This window comes from Bos indicus x Bos taurus, chromosome 23 (assembly GCF_003369695.1).
Source record: "Bos indicus x Bos taurus breed Angus x Brahman F1 hybrid chromosome 23, Bos_hybrid_MaternalHap_v2.0, whole genome shotgun sequence".
Classification (NCBI taxonomy): domain Eukaryota; kingdom Metazoa; phylum Chordata; class Mammalia; order Artiodactyla; family Bovidae; genus Bos; species Bos indicus x Bos taurus.
The window spans coordinates 14,352,009-14,373,307 of NC_040098.1; the positions used below are offsets into that span (position 1 = coordinate 14,352,009).

Below are 21,299 nucleotides of genomic sequence, written 5' to 3' on the forward strand. Positions count from 1 at the left end.
GTCGCAAAGAGTCAGACACGACTGAGCGACTGAACTGAACTGAACTGAAGTAGAAACCTAGCATATGGTATTGTCTCTTCTGGAGAAAAGTGTATTGTGCCCAGAAGAGAGGTGGCTGGGGTGGAGGCTGTTTGGAATCTCTGTGGGGGTATTCACTCCCCTGGGCACTGGATGCCTGGCAGGGCTTCACCGTGCCTGTGAGAACCTTGCTCTCAAAACACTTCTCTGATTTGACTCCCTTTGTGCTTGGGGATGCTTATTTACTAACCTTCCAGTAACGAATCTATTTTGTTCCTGGGAGAAGAGGCCTTGGACAGAGGCAGTTTAAGAGTTCCTGTCTATAAAAGAACATCCTCCATGGTAAATTAATAGACTGCCTCTCTAGGTTATAGTGAGTATGATTGACAGGGGACAGCCCTCCTGAGTTCACCCTGCATGGGCCAGATCCTGGACCTTGTTTCATTCACTAAGGTAGGACCACTCTGTCAGGAGTCTTGGGAGACAGCCATCCATCAATTTTTTTTTTTTTTTGGCTGACATTCCAACCAAATCACTGCTTCCTTCTTTATATGTGACAATTATTAGTGTTACCTCTTGTCAGTTAATACACTCCACAGTCCTCCAGCTTGCTCAAATCATTTTGCTGTTGTTGTCTGATCTCCAAACTAAGACAGCAAACATTCAATCAAGTCTATGAAGATATCAGTCATACTGGTTATGGGTTGTCACTCCGGTAACTGCACATCTTAGAATTTCAACATTCTAAATTGTTAAGGGAAGGACTTTAAGAAATCTTCCTTCTGCTCTTTTCATCTTTGGATACACCAAGTCATCTCAAAAGGTGCCAATCTATCCTGCTTTTAGTGATTCTGAGAATTTATATTCTGTTAGTCACCTTTTCTGACAAAATGTCTGTTTCACATGATCAGCTATAGGTTCAATACAACTGAAAATCATCTCTTCCTTTTTGAGTCTCTTTAAAGATGAGCTACAATTTACTGATCCCTCTGCACAACACCAAGTAATACACAGTGTGCCCTCACACAATTATGTTTAATAGGAACCACTCACATGGGATTGGTTAGGTGGAGCTGGAGTCAGTGTCATACAACAGGTTCATTTGTTGACATAGGACGTTTTTTTCTAGAAAGTTCAAGAAAAGGTTGTTAAATACAAAGGAAGCTAGCAGAGCTGAGCCCAGGGGGCAGCGGGGACGGTCAGGACTGAACCCAGCCCCTCTCCCCACATGCCTCCTCTGAGTCCAGTGTGGCCAGTGCTCTTTCTTAGAAGGAAGCGCTTCTTTCTTCTTGTGGGGCCCTTCTGTCTGTGCATGTGCTGTTCACATTTCCACAACTCAGCCCTCAGACCTTCCTATGTGCTCTTCTATCATGATAGCCTCATTTTGGGAGAAAAATGGATGTTTTGCATAGTGTTTCCTTATGCATTAGGAATTTAACATATCTTTTTATTTATATAATTATTTTTTATTAGGATTGTAATTGGTTGAATTAGAGCACTAGTTTTAAAATTGCGTGGGCTTTGAGAAGCCTTTCCAGTCTTAATCTTCCTACAATCCCTGCTATTTTTTTAGTATGTGACTGCACTTATTCCATTACAGCAGAGGCACCGGTACGTAAAGCCAGTTTTTAAATCCCTCATTCACAGCTTCCTTTTTTTCCAGGATAAATAACTCTAAGCGTTTTGGTCCCTCATAGGAACTACTACCCATTCCTTTACAGACGTATCCTGTTTCAAGCCGCAGATCAATATCTTAGAGGTTTGTAGTGAATATGATTGCTGTCGGCCCAGTACTTCTCCCTTTGGAGACAGAGACTTCTTCAGTTCCCTAAAACTTGTATTCAGCTTCTATGGAGCAGGTGGGCTGAGTCCTGAGGAGGGGACATAGGATGTAGCACCAGTGAATCAGAACGTTTCACTCCCTGGATGCAGGGTCTCCTTCAGAGATGGACGCACGACAGAAGCCAGATGGGTCATTCCCCCTCTAGGGGTTTTTGCCAACAGTGTTGGAAAAGACTCTGTTTACTGGGATTATGAATCTATCATCCAGAGGTCCCTAGCCTTTTTGGCACCAGGGACTGGTCTTGTTGAAGACAATTTTCCCACAGATGGTGTAGGGGTGGGGGCAGTTTCAGGATGATTCTTATAAGAAGCCCTCAGCCTAGATCCCTCACGTGTGCAGTTCACAGAAGGTTAATGCTCCTAGAGAATCTAATGCCACTGCTGATCTGACAGGAGGCAGAGCTCAGGTAGTACGTAATGTGAGGGATGGGGAGTGGCTATAAATACAGAAGGAACTTCAATTGCATGGCCACCATTCACCTCATGCTGTATGGCCCCGGGGATCATGCTGTATGGCCCTGGGGATCATGCTGTATGACCCCTGCTATGGTCCACATTAGCTTAGACCTTTGAGAAGCACCTTCCCACTAAATTGGGAGAGACTCCCAGAGAACCCAGTTGAGTTGGGAGAAGGGGAGAGGAGAGGAGAGGAGAGGGAGAGGGAGGGAGAGGACGGAGTGGAGGATGGGGAGGAGGGTGCACATGAAGCCAAATGCATTCCTTGGATTTCCTGCTTTCATGAGACAATAAAATTCCTCTCATGCTTACAGCCAAACATCCTGGCCAATACAAATTGAACACAAATTAATTAAATTTGTTTGATAAGAGTAATTAAAAAATCAAACTAATGTGCAAACAGAGCTTATTATTTAAAATTCATGTGATGAATTACTTAATAAAGCAAAAAATCCCCCTTGTAACATTTTCATCATGACTTTACTGTTTTTCTCTGAACCATCTCTTTTCCCGTAGACAGGCAGAATTCCCAGGAAATGCAGTGCACACACATGGAAATGCTGGGCAGAGGGAAAGGGTGTCACCTTGACTTTTCGCATTTCTTAATTTTGAGAGCATGCATTTTTTCACATTATGGTGACATATTTTAATTTTGTGGCCCTTGATGATTTCTTTGCCTGCCCTTAACCAGGCTTTTTCTGGCCCAGTTGATTGGTGCTTGTTTTGGTACCTAAGCATAAGTACTTCATTACACCCATTTCTACTAAACCTCATCTAAGTTTGTGATTTGAAATCTCTCATGTTTTCTGAAGCATCAGTAAGTGCACTCAGTTGGAATTGTATAGAGCCTGAACATACGACCCCTCTATTTTATTTTGCAAACCACTGGAAATGAGAGTTGAGACCCATGTGGGACACTGAACCTTCCAGGGCTGCTGTAGGTCTGCAGCACACCTTTCTGCAAATTAGAAAAAGGCATCCCTCTCTAAGGGTCAGTGCAACTGTGGGCCAGTGCACGAGGGATGGAGAGCAAGGACAGGCTGGGTGTCAAACCCACTCATCCTTGCCACTGAGCTCCACTGGGTGAAAGACCAATCATTAACCATGTTACAGAGACCCTTTTCATCTTCTTGGGCTCCATATGCATGAGCTAGGGTCTAGTATGAGCCTTTTGTTGGGCATATCAAATGAAGGGCAACAAGATTCAGGAAAACTGAGTAATAGCTTAGTGAAATATTAAACTCAGAAAATTTCAGAGGCAGGTAAATCTGAATTTATGGAGATAATATACTGTATTTAAAAGTTTTGGAGTTGGACAAAAATGCACTTTGATCCCAGACTGGCCACTTAGCAGGCCACCTCCCTGAAATTCCATTTTTTAAAAATCTGCAAAATAACGATCATACGATATTTCAGAGAATCTAGGCTACATCAACTGTAAGATCTGGTCTCATTAAAGAGGTTTTTAAAATGAAAAGACAGCCAATGGATTGTTAAATGTTTCCTGACTTCAGAGGTGTTAAGACTGTAAAACTTGTGTATTTTAGAATCTATGACACATGTATCGACTGCGGTTCTTCTCTGCGTAGATTAAATGAGATAATGCGCTTGCTAAGTTCTTGGCATGGCCCAGCGTCAGTGCTCCGTGAAGCTGCAGTGGGTGCAGTTATTTGGAGCTGGTGACAAATAGTAACAAGAGAATAAACTTGACTGAGGCCTTCACAGCCTCACAAGACAATCTGGATGTAGGGTGAGATACTAGAAGCCAACATGCACGGGCAGGTCCAGAAGTAAACCTCAGAAGAAGATGAACGTACAGAAGATGCACAATGGAAAAATAATCCCACGAGTTCTGCTGATGGAGACCCAGATCTGAGCGATGACCTACCCAAACCCCAGACGCGCAGGAGAAACACTTTTTAAAAGGGTACTGTTCAAATGGTGGGCTGACGGTCCTTGTTTGAAGGTGAAGCAGGAGAGGGAAAACTTCCAGAATGTTCTGTCAGCTTTTCTAGCATTTGGGTTTTCTTCTTCCCTGCTCACTGACATCTACTTCTGTTACATTTCCTGTGATTTCTGAAGCGATCACTGATTGGCTCCCCGGGGGAAACCCTTCTGTGCTACATCTCTGATGGATGTTTTCACTTAGGCCTAGAGGGGTCTGTGGAGGGTGAAGAGGTGCCAAGACGTGTCAGTCAGGCTATTTCACCTGCCTCTGAAGCTGCTTGTTCCCAGACTGGGCGAGCGTGGGCCTCATGCCAAGGAACAGCCATTCATTGTTCTCTGAGGCCAAAGACAATGCTGCCAGAGGTAGCACACTGCTGTAGAGAAGCCAACGCCAGGATTCTAATACGTGAAAAACGGCCTAGATTGTGCCTCTGCTTTGGAAGCCGTCTATTCCTTTTCCTGTGGTTTAATGGCATTTTTAGAGATATGATCAGTGGAGGCAGGGTATATATGAATATGTGATGGAACCTATGATGGGAAGTGGCCTAAATGCTGTTGAGTATGGGGCAGGAAAATGCAATGAAAATGGCTCTCCTTTCAAAAACAAAGACCTCATTATTCAGGGAGGAGATCCTGAAGAAATTAGTCATTTCTTCCATTTCTGACTTTAACTTGTTTCAGCATCAGGACTGATGTAAATGGTGTACAGAGAATGACGAAGAAAAGAGTTTGTGGCAAGAGTTTAATCGACTCAGTTTGGGTTGGTTTGTAATAAGAAAAGAAAATAACAGGGAAATTTTGGTTGAATGATTATGCCATGTGAAAATTAGATATTATATGGTTGCTCCCGAACTAATAAACTCTAGGGATTTTTAATAATGAAATTCATGGGCTTTCCCGGTAGCCTAGTGGTTGAGAATCTGCCTGCCAATGCAGGGGCCACACGTTTGATCCTTGGTCCAAGAACTAAGATCCCACGTGCCTCAGGGCAACTAAACCCCGGAGCTGCAAGTACTGAAGCCCGGGTGCTCTAGAGCCCACGCTTGGCAACAAGAGAAGCTACCGAAAGGAGAAGCCTGAGCATCACAGCCAGAGAGCAGCTGCCACTTGCTACAACTCGAGAAAGCCCGTGTGCAGCAATGAAGACCTGGTGCAGCCAGAAATTAGAAAAAATAATGTATTTCTTTAAAAAAAAGAATGAAATTCAAGTGGCAGCTCTGGATCACAACATCAGAGAAAAACCAAATTGCCCGAGAAGACAGTGGCAACCTGCAGTTGAAGCGTGTGGGCTAGCTGTGTAGATCACAGACAGAGCTTCCCTCTCCCCTCGGCAGGCCAGTTGCACGTGCGCCCCCAGCTTCTCACTTCAGCCCGAGGGTCCGGAGAGAGGATGTGGCCCAGCCTGGGAGCTGAGCTGAGTCATCACCCTACGCGCGTCATGGCACATCCGTGCCACGCTCCCACCTCCAGGCTGTTAGATTCACTAAAGGACTTGTAGGGGGATGAAAATTCCATTTGATTTAATTTCTCCCTAGGAAAAAATACACTCAGTAATGTTGTAAATCTCTTGAAACCAGTTTCCTTCAAAGTTGCCTCGGAAATTTTAAATATGTGTACAAGTTCCACCTTGTACTTCCTTAGTCTTAACCCTGTGTCTGAGATGCAGTGGTGCTGGTGCTGGGGGCTCCTCACAGTGGTCAAGCGCTGTCAGGGGCTTGTTGCGTAAGCGGCTGAGTCTCAGTGATCCACTTGCCTTGGCCCCACCTCGTATCAAGAGCGCATCTGAAAGATGGGTGGCCAGGAGGTGGGTCTTAAGCCTATTATTTGCATAAAATGACTTAAGAGTGACATTGGTTTTATTAGCACCACTGAACTACCAGCCACTTTCTCATTAGCAATAAATGTTTGAGTTTTAACTCTGCTGTGAACTCTATTATTATGCAGAAAACACAAAGGTTTATTTGCCCAGGGCTCTCTCTAGTACATCTGGACCTTTTGTGTGTAAATTACAGACATATTGTCTGGAATACCAACTACAGCCTTCAGATCCCTGGCCTGGGCAGCTGTGGGGCAGCCTCTGATTTGCCTAATCTCAAGAAATATGGCAAATTGGATCCATCAATGTGTGTTGTTGCATCAAAATTATGGAGAATTTAAAATTACTTGCGACAGCAACACACTGTACTCAGAGTGAAACACTAAGTATATTAGAATGGGCCATTGTTGACTTCCACCGTTTGTATATTTCATTCGTGTTGGAACAGTTTGATTTTGGTTTAGAGAGTTAGATGTTTTCCAAGGGCAAAACTTTATGTCACTTTTTGGGGAGAAACGATTCATAAAATGTCCTCCCCTCTTGTCTCCCCAGGAGTGAAACCAGACCATTAGGTCCTTCGAGTCAGATGACTCTGACAAGCTGGCTCTGAATCCACTTAGGCCTGTTTCCCCTTCCCTCGTCATTGGTTTGGGTCACTGATCGCTATGAAAGTCCGATAAACTATAAATGTTATCTCTAGAAAAGTGCTCCTGACCCTCAGTTTTTTTTTTTTTTTCATATGGTTTTAGGGGTTTTGAGAATTCAAGCCAAGAAGGGAGTTTTACATAGGATTTTAAGAGAGACCAGTTACATTGAAATAGTTACCAAGATTTTAAAAAGTTTTGTGAATAGAAATAGCTATATGTGCTTTTATATAAGTGCATTAAATAACAAGGTCTACTGGTGAGTCTAATAACTACTGTAATTTTGAAGCACTGATGAGTATAAAAGATATTTTACAACGTCTGCCAACTGTGCTGTGAAATGAAAATGTTGGTAATTTCCACTGTGACAGGTGCTAGTACTTCTACTGTGGCCTGCTGCTGACTTTCATCATTGGACGGAGCGCTAAATTGCAGTTAGAGGTTAGTGAAAATAAAGGTGCATTTTCCCTGCATCCAAGTTGCTGGACCTTAAGTCAAGAACCTCTGAGACTCTAGAGATCCTTGTCCTGGTGCTGGGCGTGGCTCGGGGCTTGCTGGCCTCAGTTCTTTGTTCAGGCCACAGTGGAGGATGCAGGGCTACCCGGTTCCCTAACTGAAACGACCCCAGGCTATTGTGAGTTGCCATATTTTGTAGGAAAAGCCAAAAGGGACGTTCAGAGTGGCCTTCTGTCCTGTCCTCACTTACGAGAGCAGAGAGGTCGGGACGAGGGGGACACAGGAGTCAGCTGTACCAGATAACTCCTGTCTTAGCTAGCACAGAGACGAAGCCACAAGGGACCCCCTTGGTGAAGCTGCCCAGCCTGGGAGATGGGTCTCTGTGTGTCTCCTAGCTTCGGGTGAAAGAAGCGTCTTCCTCTCACTTTGACAAAGATCTGAGGCACAGTATTACCGAGGTTGCCTCTTGCCTTAACCTCGCTTTTCCAGGGATGCTCACCTAACTGGGGGAGCTCCATTGGGCAGCCCAAGTCCTGGGAGGGCAGAGTGACTCATTTTTGCCTCTCATTCTCCTAGTTACTGAAAGAGAGGAAATGGTGCTGAAAAATGCACACCTGGCCAAAAATGATAAGTATAACTCTGGGAGGTGTGAAAGTGTTCCACAGTCCCTTAAAAATGTGAACCGTCGCTGCAATAGTACAGTTATGACCAGTTGAGCTATTGCTGGAAAACACCAGGGACAGACAAAACTTGCCCATTGGGATGCTCAAACTCAGGCCTGCATGAGGATGCACAGTTCAAGTTCTAGACAAAAGAAAGTGATTTCCCTGATGAATGGTGGGAGAGATGACAAACTTCCAAGGAGAGGTGCTCTCAAAGCAACCTCCTTGGCAGGGACCTTCTGAAACTGGTCCTCACGGCTGCTTGGAAGCACATCATGACCTGATTTCACCAGGAAAATGGCCTGTGAAAGAGGCTCACAGAGTGTCATCTGCTTACCAATTTTACTTCTTGCTTCATTTATGCTTTCTCCCAGGGCCTTAGCTTCAGCAAATCTGGAGCGGGGAAAAAGAAGAAATGAGAGTTTAACCTTTTCTGTTCACCCTAAATTATGTTTTAAAAATAAGAGATTTCTGAGAGGTCTCTGTTATAAAACTTCATGGAAAGGGACATAAAAAGACAATTTAAATGAATGAAATACATTTGGCTTAAGAGCAGAGATAAAATTTGTATTAATTACTGGTGTCATGAATTTTTACTCCTCTCTTCAGTGTAGAACTTCCTTCTCATAGTCTCTAATTTACGACTTTTGATTTCGAATGTTTTATGATACAAAGAAGCCAGAGTAAAGCAGGGCTCTACGCCTTATGTGCAGTGTTCTATTAATCATAGTACCAAGATATTAGAGTCAAAGAATATTTAAAGAACTTTTTTTTTCTGATCTTTTCTCTTTTTTTTCTGACTGGTAAACTATGGCTGGTCATGAGGCAGATTCACGCCATCATCAGCTTCTATAAATCAAGTCGCATGGGACGCAGCCACATGGATTCCTTTGTTTACTGTCTAAGGCTGCTCTCACACTGCAAAAGGCAGTTGAGCGGCTGTGATGGAGACTATGGAGCCTGAAGAGCTGAAAATATTTACTATCTGGCTTTTTCCAGAAAAAAGTTTGTTTACTTTTTTTATAGATGATGTTAAACCACATTTTGGAACTATCAAAATAAAAAAAATAAAACCCTCGTTATTCCCCACCCAGAAATAGACCTATTCTGAGATCTAATTTTCTTTCTAGCCAGTTGTTACAGTTAAGATCATATACATATATATATATATATGATTTTATGCTTTGATTTTTTTTTTCATTTAGCATTGTAAGTCCTTCCCTATGTTCTTAGAAACTTTTCCATTATCTTTAGATGGCTGCATACTAGTCCCCCAGATGCTGTGTTGACATTTACTTAATGACGCCTTTCTATTTTCCAAAAGGTATTCTTGAGAAGCCCCCTGAGAGCCCAGTCTTATGCTGGACAAGTGTAGAAATGACCTCTAGGAAAACCACGCTGCCTAGGCCTACACACAGTGGGCCCTCAGGAAATGTTATTGCTCCATCCACAAATCTTTCTGGATCCCAGTAAATCCCAGATGTGCTATTGCTCCATCCATAAGCACTTTAGTCCTGCGGGATTTTGTTAGAGGACGTGGGGAGAAGAGAGGGCTCCCAGGTACGGGAATACCAGAAGTGAAGCTCAGAGTGCCCAGAATGCTCTGGGCTGGCTGGGAAAGAGGTGTGAATTACGTCACTGCTATTTTCCGACCATGTCTGCTTGGCTGGAGACTGCCGACAGAAGTTTCCAGGGAAGGGGACTACATTTTCTCTCAGTGTTAGGTTTCTTGGGACTCCCCACCCTGGCTCCTTATTAACAGTGTTCAGGCTCATCCCAGATGACATATGTCCCTTCTGCAGCTAGGGCTTGTTGCCTTCTGGAGATGAGTACAAGCCCACTGGATGCCACGCAGACTGAATTCAGCTCAGCAAACATTCGTAACATGGGTGGGTCGCTGTGCTGGGCTCTGGGGCCTCAGTCTGGCCTCTGTTCCCTGGGCAGGTAGACTGAGGCTTTGTCTGGGCCACTCAAATGAGGACTATCTTCATCCTTTAAGCTCTGCCATGTGGAGGTGGCGGGGGGCGGGGGGGCTCTAAATGTTTGTTGGTACCACGTCCATCCTCAGGACCTGTGGTTTCACGGCGTTTGATAGTCCTCCACAGCCCAGTGAATGACGCCTCTGATGGCCTGTTTCACAGAGTTCTGGAAGCTTGAGATTCTTGGGAATGAGGAAAGTACAAGAGCAAGGCTGCAAAGCTGTTGAGATTTATATCAGTGCTGGAGGAAACCAGGACAGAGCCGGAGAAGGGAAGATTCTGAAGGCACAGAGGGCCATCTCCGCAGAGGAGCCCTCACAGGCATGGAAGGGAGCCCCCCGCCCTCCCTGGTGGTCACCCACATGTGTCGGGGTGTGGGGCCCGTGGCGAGGAGCTGCTGAGTGCTGTGGTCAACCGTCTTCAAAGAGCCGCCCCACGCCGGGCTGGCAGACATGGCCGGGAAGCCGTGGGCTGTTGTTCCAGGCTCTCTGCAGCCCAGCGCTGAGCTAAAAAGGGCTTTCCCACTAGAGAGGTGTGGGCTGAGGGCTGAGCCGTCTCTGAGAGACCGTTTTCCTTCGCTCTGCAGCTGTTGCCACCCCAGGCCACCTCACCCACATGCTTTCCTGCTCCTGCGTTGTCAAGACAGACTCTTGCCTGAGGAAGCCCAGCCCTGAAGGAGAAGGAGGGGAGTCAACAGCGATGAGACATGGCTTTGCATTCCTGTCTTGGTCCTCCTGCATCTCCAGAACCCCCAGCCCAGCTCCCTCAGAGCCACCCCCTCGCCTTCTTCCTGCCCTCGTCTGAGCTCTAGACAAAAGAATTCATTTACTGTGAGAGAACCGCAGAGTGAAAACAATTCTCTTCCATTGGCTTCCACGTTTCATCATGTATCTCCCTGTTTTTTTTCCCCCTCTCTCCCTGACTGTTGCTTCTCAGACTCCTTTTCAGGCTTTTCTTTTGCAATCTGTTCCTTAGATGCTGGTAAGGGTCAGGGTTTGGCTTCCCTGGCGGCTCATATGGTAAAGAATCTGCCAGCAATGCAGGAGGCCTCGGTTTGATCCCTGGGTTCAATCCCTGGGTCGGGAAGATCCCCTCGAGAAGAGAAGGGCTACCCACTCTAGTACGCTTACTTGGATAATTCCACGGACAGAGGAGCCTGGTGGGCCACAGTCCATGGGGTTGCAAAGTTGGAAATGAATGAGTGACCAACACTCTCATTTTCCTCAGTGGTCAGGGTTTAGTCTTAGACCCTTTCCTCACGACACCCACTCTCTAGGCACTCCACTCAGGCCAGCGCCTTCATTGGCCACCTCTTTGGACACCTCCCAGATCTCAGTCCTGCTTTGTTTTCTGTCTGTTTGATGCCCTGCAGATAACTAAAACCTATGGGATCCAGAGCAGGGCTGAGGTCCTTCCCTGAAGACCTCCCTGCCTTTCTCCCCTCGCTGCCTGGCACCCACACTCACCCAGGGGCTCATGCCACTAACCTACCCACCACACCAGCCTTTGCCCTTCTCTCCATCAGCCCCTTCACTCAGTCCTGGAGTCTTGCCCCCTCTCTGTCCTCAGTACCTACACTGACATCCCACTGAGCTTTACCCTGCGCCACCGGCTCTGAGAGGGTGCTGTCATCTCTCCCCCATACCACTTCAACCGCTACTTGCTCGGCTCCCTGCATTTATGTTGCCTGCCTTTGGGCTATTTCCCACATTTCAGTCTTTGTCTTCTTGTCTAGGGTGATTAACATAAAAAAAATGTGTTGCCCATTCATGGAGTGAACGTCCAATTCGCTTCCCCATCATAAAGACTGGTTCTATGTCCTTTCCTTTCTCTGTTGACTCATTCCTGATATGACACCTTGGCTGCCTCTGTTATATGGTGATGAAGATCCAATGTTCATTTCTATTACACTTTTTAAAATACCGAAATTCCTTTCTATCGTGTCCCCTTTCCCCATCAAGATGGCTGCCCTCTTGTCGCCCACCAAGGGGTTCCTCCCCGACACAGGAAGCCACCGCTACATTCACCTACTTCTAGCAAGCAGTTCTCAGGCAGCATCTGGGCTGCTAAGGTTTCTCAAAGACAATTTCAAATTGTCACTCTCAAGCCAAAAAAAAAAAGTCTTTTTGAATACCTTTTTTATGGCTAGCGTTGTTTTAAAAAAAAACTGTGGGGAGACTGAGAAGATTCTAATCTAATCTTTGCTCTCAGAGTTCATAATTCTAGTTTAGGAGACAAGGTGTAAATACAAAAAACAAATGGAAAAATAATAAAGGTTAAAACTGAAGTCTAACAGGAACCAGGGAACTCCTATTTGGGGTGGACTTTATTTCCAGATGATGGTGTTAGATTTGCTCTTGGATGCTCTTGGTCCAGTTTTCCTGTTGGTGTGGTATTGTTGTTCTAATCTCTATCTAAAGGATTCAACTGAGTGACGGGGTTGCTTTTCTTGGTTTCGTTCACATTATCAACGACTTCATTTCCAATTGCAGCTGACCTCCCCATTGATTTACTCTTTTGTTACTGAATGGGACCCTGCGACAGGGGATTCAGTTTGTATGAGGGACCCGTCACAAAAGAAAGTCAGCCCGGTGGTGCCTGGGCACTGGAGTTAGCCAAGCATGGGGCTTCCAGCCTCTCTCTTCATGCTATTATATACTGTGAGGATGAGTCATGCCTGGAAAATGTAGCGATTTTCAATTGCACTTCTATCTGAATTGTCTCCTATTGAAAAATCCAGCTTAAGAATTGGCTCACGTGCTCCAGTTTACTGGAGGGCAGATATCCTATTATGTGCCAACATCTCATTTCTTTGTCACAGGCAGGCAGCACAACTTTCCCCAGGCTGGGGGCAGAGCTGAGACATGCTGGCAACAAGGGGTAGACATCCCTCCTACTAAGTGGCCCTAACGTCTGAGCCACGGATGGTCCCCTCTTGCAACTCGGCATCAACTCCCACACTCTGGGGGAGCTGAGGGAATTCGAGTCATCAAGAGTCCTTGGGCTTAGAAGCTACTTGCCATTGGCTAACGAGGCCGAGCTGGACCAAGGCTTGTGTTACTGGGGGGTAATGGTGGTCCTGAGCCCTTCTTTTCTGGACTTTTCCAGCTGCAGCACTAGGGCCCTGGGTTGGCAGAGTTACTTGATAAGAGAAGTAGTGAACAAAACGGGAGAGCCCAGGCCCACGGGTTCTGCTGGCTGTGGATAATCAGGAAGGTAAGACTTTCTAAGAGGAAGTCTATTAGAAGTAGAGTTAGGGAAGAGCAATTATTTTTTGGCTGTGCTGGGCAGCATGTGGGATCTTAGTTCCTTGACCATGGATCAAACCCTCGGCCCTTGCATTGGAAGCGCAGAGTCTTAACCACCAGACTGCCAGGGAAGTCCCAGGGAATAGCAATTTAACCACCCTGGGGAACACCACTCAGGCGCATATCTGTATTCCTAGGACCCATCATTCCTCCAACAGATGGTCCACGTGATGCTCTCGGTCACTAGAGGGACTGGGAGCAGATGGGTTGGTGGGATCAGGGTCACCGCAGATTGATTCCTAAAGAGATGGAGGCCTGGAAGCTTTTCACACTTGATTTCAATGTCTGCTATGGAAGCACTGATTGTAGTTATTTGTTTTCTATAAAAACAACTCTCTTTGTCCTCTGCCATAAGAGTTATGAGCATGTAATATCTGCTAATTGAATATTCTCTGTGAATGCAAAGGTTCCAATCCTGAGAAAAGAGTAGGACCTGGCTTACACTTCCCGGTCCCAAATATTCCTTTAATAATTGGCAACGCTGAACAGATGTAGATATTTTAAAAATGTGGGCTGGTCTGCTGACTTTTCATTTGATTTTAAAAGACTGATTTACTGCTGGGAAAACCTCTTCTCAGAGGGGAGCTTTGTGTGAGTTTCATTAACTCCTTTGCTTTAAGGCCTTGAGGAAGATGGGACCACCATTCGCACCAGCCCGTCCTGTGCGATTTCCATGTGTGTGAGCCCAAAAGCACATCTGTCATGTGGCTGTCAGAACTCTGCTGTTCTAGAGTTAGGGAACTCTGTACTGGAAGCCCATACATCCTCATCTTTTCCAACCACCCCACCTCCCCCCACCCCCCCCCCCCCCCCGCCCCCCAAACCCATCTCCTGCTGGAAAGAGACCTCTAAGCTCAAGAGTACAAGCCTGATTCAGGAGCCATACCAATTCTAGAATAAGAGACATGACATATTATGTTCTTTCTCAAGGTCTCTGGACAAGCTCTCTGTCTGGCCAGTGGTTTTCAAACATGGTGGCATGTTGGAATTCTGAAACAAATGGATGCTCGGGCGCTACCTAATTCAGTGAGAATATCCAGGGAGTCAGGCCTGGGCTCTGGTAGCTTGTACAAGCTCCACAGGTCAGTTTACCATGAAGCCAGGGCTACGAGGTCACTGGTATGGGCCCTGAAGCCCCGGGGGTGGACATAGCTGAGGGCTCTAGTGAAGTCACTGGACGAGGCAGCTGTCTTCCAGCCTGATGCGTGTGTCTCCAGACAAACAAGGTGTCCTGCTCCAACACGTCCAGCTGAAAATACACAGCCTGCCCCAGGGAGAGGTTTGAAAGGTACATGAAACCCCCTGGATTCACAGGCTCAAGTCTTCATGGGTGTGCATATTCCAGTTTCCTGGAAACAGAGACCTCAACTTTCACCAGAGCCACTTTATTTTCTCCCTGTGTGAGTGCTTGTTGCTCAGTCGTGTCGGACTCTTTGCGAACCCCATGGACTGTAGCCCACCAGGTTCCTCTGTCCATGGGATTCTCCAGGCAAGAAGACTAGAGTGGGTAGCTGTTCCCTTCTCCAGGGGATCTTTCTGACCCAGAGATGGAACCCAGGTCTCTCCCACATTGCAGGCACATTCTTTACCATCTGAGCCGCCAGGGAAACCCACCTTCTCCCTACTCCTTGTTTTATCCATCTATCACTCACATGTCACGTCGGGCTCCTGTTCTGCTCCCTGCAGAGGTAGCCCTCCTTACTGGTAAAGTAGGCTGAAGTATACTTTTTTGTTCTGCTGTCTTTGTTTATTTGTGTGCATCTATTTATAATTTACATAAACTGTGGTCTTACTTAGTGCTGCCCTTGTTGGCATGTGCTCAATAATCCACCGCTGCCTACCGCACCCAGCTCCCCAACTGTGGCCTGCACGGAGCGCCCCCAGCCTTCTATTCTCCACTTCCCCAGGGACGGACGATCAGCCAGACAGACAAAAGAAGTTGAAGCAGGACAAGAGATTGAGGGTGGTGATGAGGGTTCAGTAGGTACAGCTGCCACAGGCAACAGGAAAGAAGGCAGAGCCGGGAAAAGGAAAAGGGAAGGCCGACGGCCCTGAGGTCCCAGCCCAGCTGTTAGCCGATGGTGTTTACACTCGGGGGCGCAGATCGGAGAAGGTGGGCTTCCTTGGCGGCTCAGATGGTAAAGAATCTGCCTGCAATGTGGGAGAACTGGGTTCCATCTCCAGGTCAGAAAGATCCCCTGGAGAAGGGGATGGCTACCCACTCTAGTCTTCTTGCCTGGAGAATCCCATGGACAGAGAACCTGGTGGGCTACAGTCCATGGGGTTCGCAAAGAGTCCGACACGACCGAGCAACTAGCACTCACACAGGGAGAGAATAAAGCGACTCTAGTGAAAGTTGAGGTCTCTGGTGGGTGAGACAAACCCACCGGCTTTCTAGCCCTCCTCAGCCACAAGCAGAGCTGCTGTGGACATCTTCATCTATGGCCCCTTCTGAGGCTGAGAACCTCTTGGGAGCTGCAGTCGGCCCTCTGGATCCGTGGGTGGAACTTGTGGGTTTGGAGGCCGACTGTACTACTCATTTTGCCTAAGGGACTTGAGCACGTGTGAATTTTGGTATCTGTGCATGCATGCTTAGTTGCTCAGTCGTGTCTGACTCTTTGTGACCCCAGAGGCCGTAGCCCGCCAGGCTCCTCTGTCCATGGGATTCTCCAGGCAAGAATACTGGAGTGGGCTTGCCATTCCCTTCTCCAGGGAATCTTCCCCACCCAGGGATTGAACCTGGGTCTCCTGCAAAGCAGGCAGATTCGTTACCATCTGAGCCACTGGGGAAGCCCTGGGTATCTGTGGGGGGGTTCTGAAACTCATTCCTGCAGGTGCAGAGACACACTGGCTGTAAACCCAGAAGGGGAGTTGCTGGGTCACAGCGGGTGCAGACACCTCCTTGGTTAGGAGGGCTGCTCCGGCTTTCACTGGATTCCTCCAGTGATCTGGGATCCGCGCCCCCGAGTGTAAACACCATTGGCTAACGGCTGAGCTGGGCCCTCAGGGCCGCCGGCCTTCCCTTTTCCTTTTCCCAGCTCTGCCTTCTTTCCTGTTGCCTGTGGCAGCTGTACATACTGAACCTTCATCACCACCCTCAATCTCTTGTCCTGCTTCAATTTCCTTTTTCACAGACAAAACAGAGGCCATCTTTAACGCGCCGCCTCTGCTTCCAAATGTATCAGCGTCAGCCCACCTTGCTGTGTTTCTCCATCCGGCTTCCTTCCAGGCCCCCCGCCCTCTGACGGTCCCCACTGCCTGGCTCCCTGGAGCCTTACGGGGCCAGCGGTTCCCTTGTTCTGTTCCCTACTTTTCTGCCCCTTCTCTTTCTCCCTGCTTGCTCCCCCCAGGAGCTTGCTTCTGCCTGCCGCCTACAACCCTGACCAATTCTCCTTCCTGAAACAAACTTCTGATCTCCTCAGGCTACTTCCCGTTTTCCTGCCACAGAAGTCTTCCTCCTCTCACAGCTCTCTGAACACACTGCTGGCCCTCCCTCATTTGCCCAGTTCCTTCTCACCTGCTCCTTCACTCCTTGTAGTTCAAGCCCTTTCAGCTGCTGACTCCCCGGGCACTTTTTTCTGCTGCCTCCAGCTTAATACTTTTTAAGTTTTTGAAAACAAGCTTTATTTATTTGACCTCTTTTTAGAATTTTTGGTACCAAAAAATTCATTTGCAGGGCAGCAATGGAGAAACAGATATAGAGAACAGAGATTTATGGACACGGGAAGAGGGGAAGAGAGGGTGGGGAGGTATGGAGAGAGTAACATGGAAACGTACGTTACCATATGTAAAATTGATAGCCAAGGGGAATTTGCTGTATGGCTCAGGAAACTCAAAGAGGGGCTCTATATCAACCTAGAGGGGCAGGATGGGGAGGGAGATAGGAGGAGGTTCAAGAAGGAGAGGACATACGTATACCTATGGCTGATTCATGTTGCGGTTTGACAGAAAACAAGATTCTGTAAAGCAACTATTCTTCAATTACAAAATAAATAAATTAAAAACAATTTTGGGTGCACTTGTGGCTTCTCTGGTGGCTCAGATGGTAAAGAAACTGCCCGCAATGCAAGGCACCTGGGTTCAATCCCTGGATCGGGAAGATCCCCTGGAGAAAGGAGCAGCAACCCACTCTAGTATTCTTGCCTGGGAAAGCCCACAGACAGAGGAGCCTGGCAGGATACAGTCTGTGGGGTCGCAAAGAGTTGGATGCGACTTGTGGCATATAGGATCAGAGTTCCCCGACTAGGGATCAAACCTGCACCCCTGCATTGGAAAGCAGAGTCTTAACCACTGGCCCACCAGGGAAGCCCCCCTGCCTGCTTCTTTGTAGCATCGGACACCACGGACAACTTGCTTCTGGGAGCCATCTCCCCTCTTGGCTTTCAGGCTGGTCTTTCCTGCTGGTTCTCCTCTCTTCTCAGCTCCCTCCCCTCCGTTCTTGAAAGCTTCCCCTGAGTTTCTTACCCTCCAGGCTCTTGTACTTCGGCCCGTTTCCTTGAGAGAGCTCGTCCCCTTCTCCTGCTTCCTTGAAGCATTTATAAACATATGATTCTTAAACCTGGAGCTCATTTTAATTCAACAAATACTTTTTGAAAATGTTCTGCGTGCTGTGTTGTGGAGTCACACATGACGTCTGAGAGTTCGCGGTCTAGAACCCTCTCTTTTAAACCGTAGGCCCACACGTCCAGCAGTGTTTTCTGTTTGCACCAGCTTGAGGACATGTGCTGAATTCAGGCATTAGCTGTAACAAACGATGCACCTCTAAGCTTTTTCTAAAGGGCCTAGAACACAGGCTTTGCTGGACAACCTGTCAACGAATGGTGCTGCCTGCTCTGCTTCTGGCCAGGAGAACACATTAGAGGTGTCTGGGTCACAGGACATGCATGTGTACACGCGTCCCGTGACCAAGAAGTGCAGGGCGGCTCTGCAGAGTTGCTGGAGGGCCTGGAGTTCTAAGATGCGGGGTTTGGTATGTGTTGTTTAGTTACTAAGTCATGTCTGACTCTTTTGTGACCCAAAGGACTATGCAGCTCACCAGGCTCCACTGTCCATGGGATTTTCCAGGCAAGAATACTGGAGTGGGTTGCCATTTCCTTCTCCGTTTGGACTGTAAGCACTTTTGTTTTTTTCCTTGCCTTTGCAGCAGTGAAATAGCGATAGAGTCCCAGACTGCTGGGAATTAATGTAAGATGTGAGGACTGTATGCAAAGTGCTGGCATGTACAGCCCCTGTTCTAACGTTGCTGGTGACCCAGCTGTACTGGGATAATGAGGCTTAATACGTGGGAGACAAGGGTACCAGGCTGAACGCAACTCAACCAACGTGAAGCTGCTCACACCCCATGCCCTTCTCTCAGAAACCGGACTGGGCGGATGAGAGAGGCAGAGCAGCAAGTTTTCTGGAGGCTGGCCCGGCAAAGCCTTGGAGGACCAGCTGCTCTCCACGGTGGCCTTACCTCTGCTTCAGAATCTGTTTGTTGTCTTCGATGGTAACGCTGTCAGCATGGTCCCTCTTGAAAATCTCAAAAGCCTCCTGGCGTCCTAACGACATTTCCTCTCTCATCCCTGTTTGGAGACACAGGGAAATGGCCTCAGTGACGGCATGGGGGTCCCATTAATTCCGTTGTCTCTTTAGTCAGACCTCAGAGCCAAGCCTGGCTCCGGAGGCCCACAGCAGAGAGGCTCTTGACCAGACAGGTGGCCCCAGGCCCTTCCAGCTGGCCACTGCCACCCAAGGAGGAGGCCCTTCCAGGGACACCCGCTGTGACCTGTGGGGCCTGAGCCTGGGCCTCCTCGTGACTCTTGCAGGGTGGAGTCTGGAATGTCTGGTCAAAGGAAATGAAAACCAGAGCCCCAAGCCTTGGATGGCCGGGGACATCTGCCAAAGCACTTTTGGCCATCATTCGGGGCCACGTTTCTCCCCATTCTCCTGTTATGCCCCATTTGGGTTTTCTGTTCAATTTCACCCTGAATTTTCAGGCATCCAGTTAAAAGAAGTCAGGTTCTCAATCACAAGACCCACGAGTGGATGGCGGTGGAGGTTCCTAGTTCACAACTAACTTCAATCTCCTGGATCCCTGGAGCCACTACCGGCCAAGCAGTGTGGCTGGGCCCTGCTCGATGGGGCCAGACTCTGAAAACAGAGTCAGAACAGCCAGGGCCCTAGGGGTGAGCAGATGGCATTCCTGCCCTGAGGCCTCCTCCTCGTAGCCTCTCAGGGTGAGGCTCCAGGCAGGTGTGGGACCCCATGGTGAGAGCTGCTTGCACAGCTGGATTTTGGATGAATCTATGGAGTCGTTTCCATGCCTCTGCCCGTGGTTCCCTCTGGTGTATTGTCATCCTTAACTCTATCTTTGAAGCCCTGGCTGAGTGCCGCCACCTCCGTGGAGCTTTCCGTGAGCCCCAGACTAAACAAATCCTCCCTCCACTGTGTGTCTAGCAACGCGTCTGTGACCTGCACAGCCCAGCAGACGCTGCCACTTCACATGACAGGCCTTTCTCGTGCAACACACGTCTCTCAGGAGGTAGAGATAATATGTTTCATGAGTCCCCAGTGTCTTGTTCAATGTCTGGCATTTAGAAGGTACACAACATATGTCTGTTAAATGAATCAGGTCAGGCATGAACCAGGAGTGATGCAGAACCTTGCTCTCATTGCCATGGGAACTGGGTCCAGGGTGAGAGGGACTCGCCTGGGGTATGAGAGAGGTGCATTCATATGGACCACGTGCCACATCTCCTTTTGCCTGGAAAAAACGCATGGTATTCCATCACCCAGCCCCGGGGTGAGGCACTGGACCAGCCCATCTGATACCAATTTAATGATTACTGTTGATAAAAATAGCACCACGGAGAATGTCTGAATGGTGAGGCACAAGACACCCCACCCTTTTCCAATCAGAAGCAAATGGGCTCATCTCAGTCCTGTTGCACACTCCTGAGTCAGGTGGGCCTGGGAATGGGTCTGAGCCGTGCTCAGAAAGATGAGCCCTGATGCGTGAGGGACATTAGCTGGAGGGTGCTTTGGCCCAGCAGAGCCCGCCAAGAGCCAAAGGACTCTTTCCACACTTTCCCCCCGACCCTAGTCCATGCCCAACTCTGACAGTGTATGCCCTTTTACTGCGTTACTTTTATGATTTATCATGTGTAGGATTTGTTTTAACCATAGAGGGTAGAGGACTGAATCTCTCTAGACTACTCATTGGAAAAGACTCTGATGCTGGGAAAGACTGAGGACAGGATGAGAAAGGGGACGACAGAGGATGAGATGGTTGGATGGCATCGCTGATTCAATGACATGAGTTTGAGCAAACTCGGGGAGATGGTGGAGGTCAGGGAAGCCTGGTGTGCTGCAGTCCATGGGGTCACGAAGAGTCTGACATGACTGAGCGACTGAACAACAACCGGGTTTGGGGAGAGGGAAACTCCACCAAGATCACACTTAGAACCCATCTGCTTGTGGGACCCCTAGATTGCCTCCCACCCAGGAGGTGATGAGAGGGCCTCCACCAGCCAAAGGAGAGGATGTGGGGTCAGGGTGGAGGTTGTCCAAAAAGCTGTAGAGGAGAAGGGCTCGTGGCCTTTTCTCTCCCAGGCTCTGCGCTCTTTTGGAGCCAAGAGCCCAAGGTGACAGCTGGGTGGAAAGACCACGGTGAGGCTTCTCAGAGCCCGTGGCACTGATATGGTCGTAGGTCCCGGAAGAACTTATAATCAGCGGAAAACCCCACTGGGCCTTTCCTGAGGGGTGGGGGGGGGGTCCTGGCAGGAGGGAGCAGAAGGGACAGGGGACACACAGAGGTGATAAGCCCAGAGGGTAGTTTGGGAGCATTTTGCAGAGAATTTGGAAGGTAGTGTTAAGAAAATCTGGGGCTGGTGCCATGACATATTGTACACAGATCATCAATTTTCAGAGACTAGAAATTGAGTAAAGTCCACATTATGGGATAGTTCCGCTGGAAGTATTTGACACTTTCGGTGGTTTAAAAGGCACCTGGGGTCCTGCAGTACCGTGCTTATTGTCAGGAATGCAGGGGACTGATTTTCCTCCAGCTACAGTGGAGGAAGATTCTGGGACTGGAGTTCTCTCATGGTGATGACCTCGGGTGAATGGGCATGAGAGTGAGGGCTGACGGCTCCGGGAGGTCAAGGTGAGGTGGCGAGGATGCCCATGGA

The 21,299-nt window shown here is 48.1% G+C and overlaps 1 protein-coding gene across 6 annotated transcripts in view; it reads right to left on the reverse strand.

Annotated features, from left to right (window-relative positions):
- KIF6 (kinesin family member 6) overlaps positions 1-21,299 on the reverse strand; it is a 422,193-nt gene that overhangs the window by 71,206 nt on the left and 329,688 nt on the right. For all 6 annotated transcript variants that reach the window (XM_027524813.1, XM_027524812.1, XM_027524814.1 and 3 more), the window contains exons 14-15: positions 18,584-18,692; positions 8,179-8,234 (exon numbers count right to left, since the gene is read on the reverse strand). In XM_027524813.1, the coding sequence (XP_027380614.1) occupies positions 8,179-8,234; positions 18,584-18,692 (165 nt within the window). The remainder of the gene's footprint in view (positions 1-8,178; positions 8,235-18,583; positions 18,693-21,299) is intronic.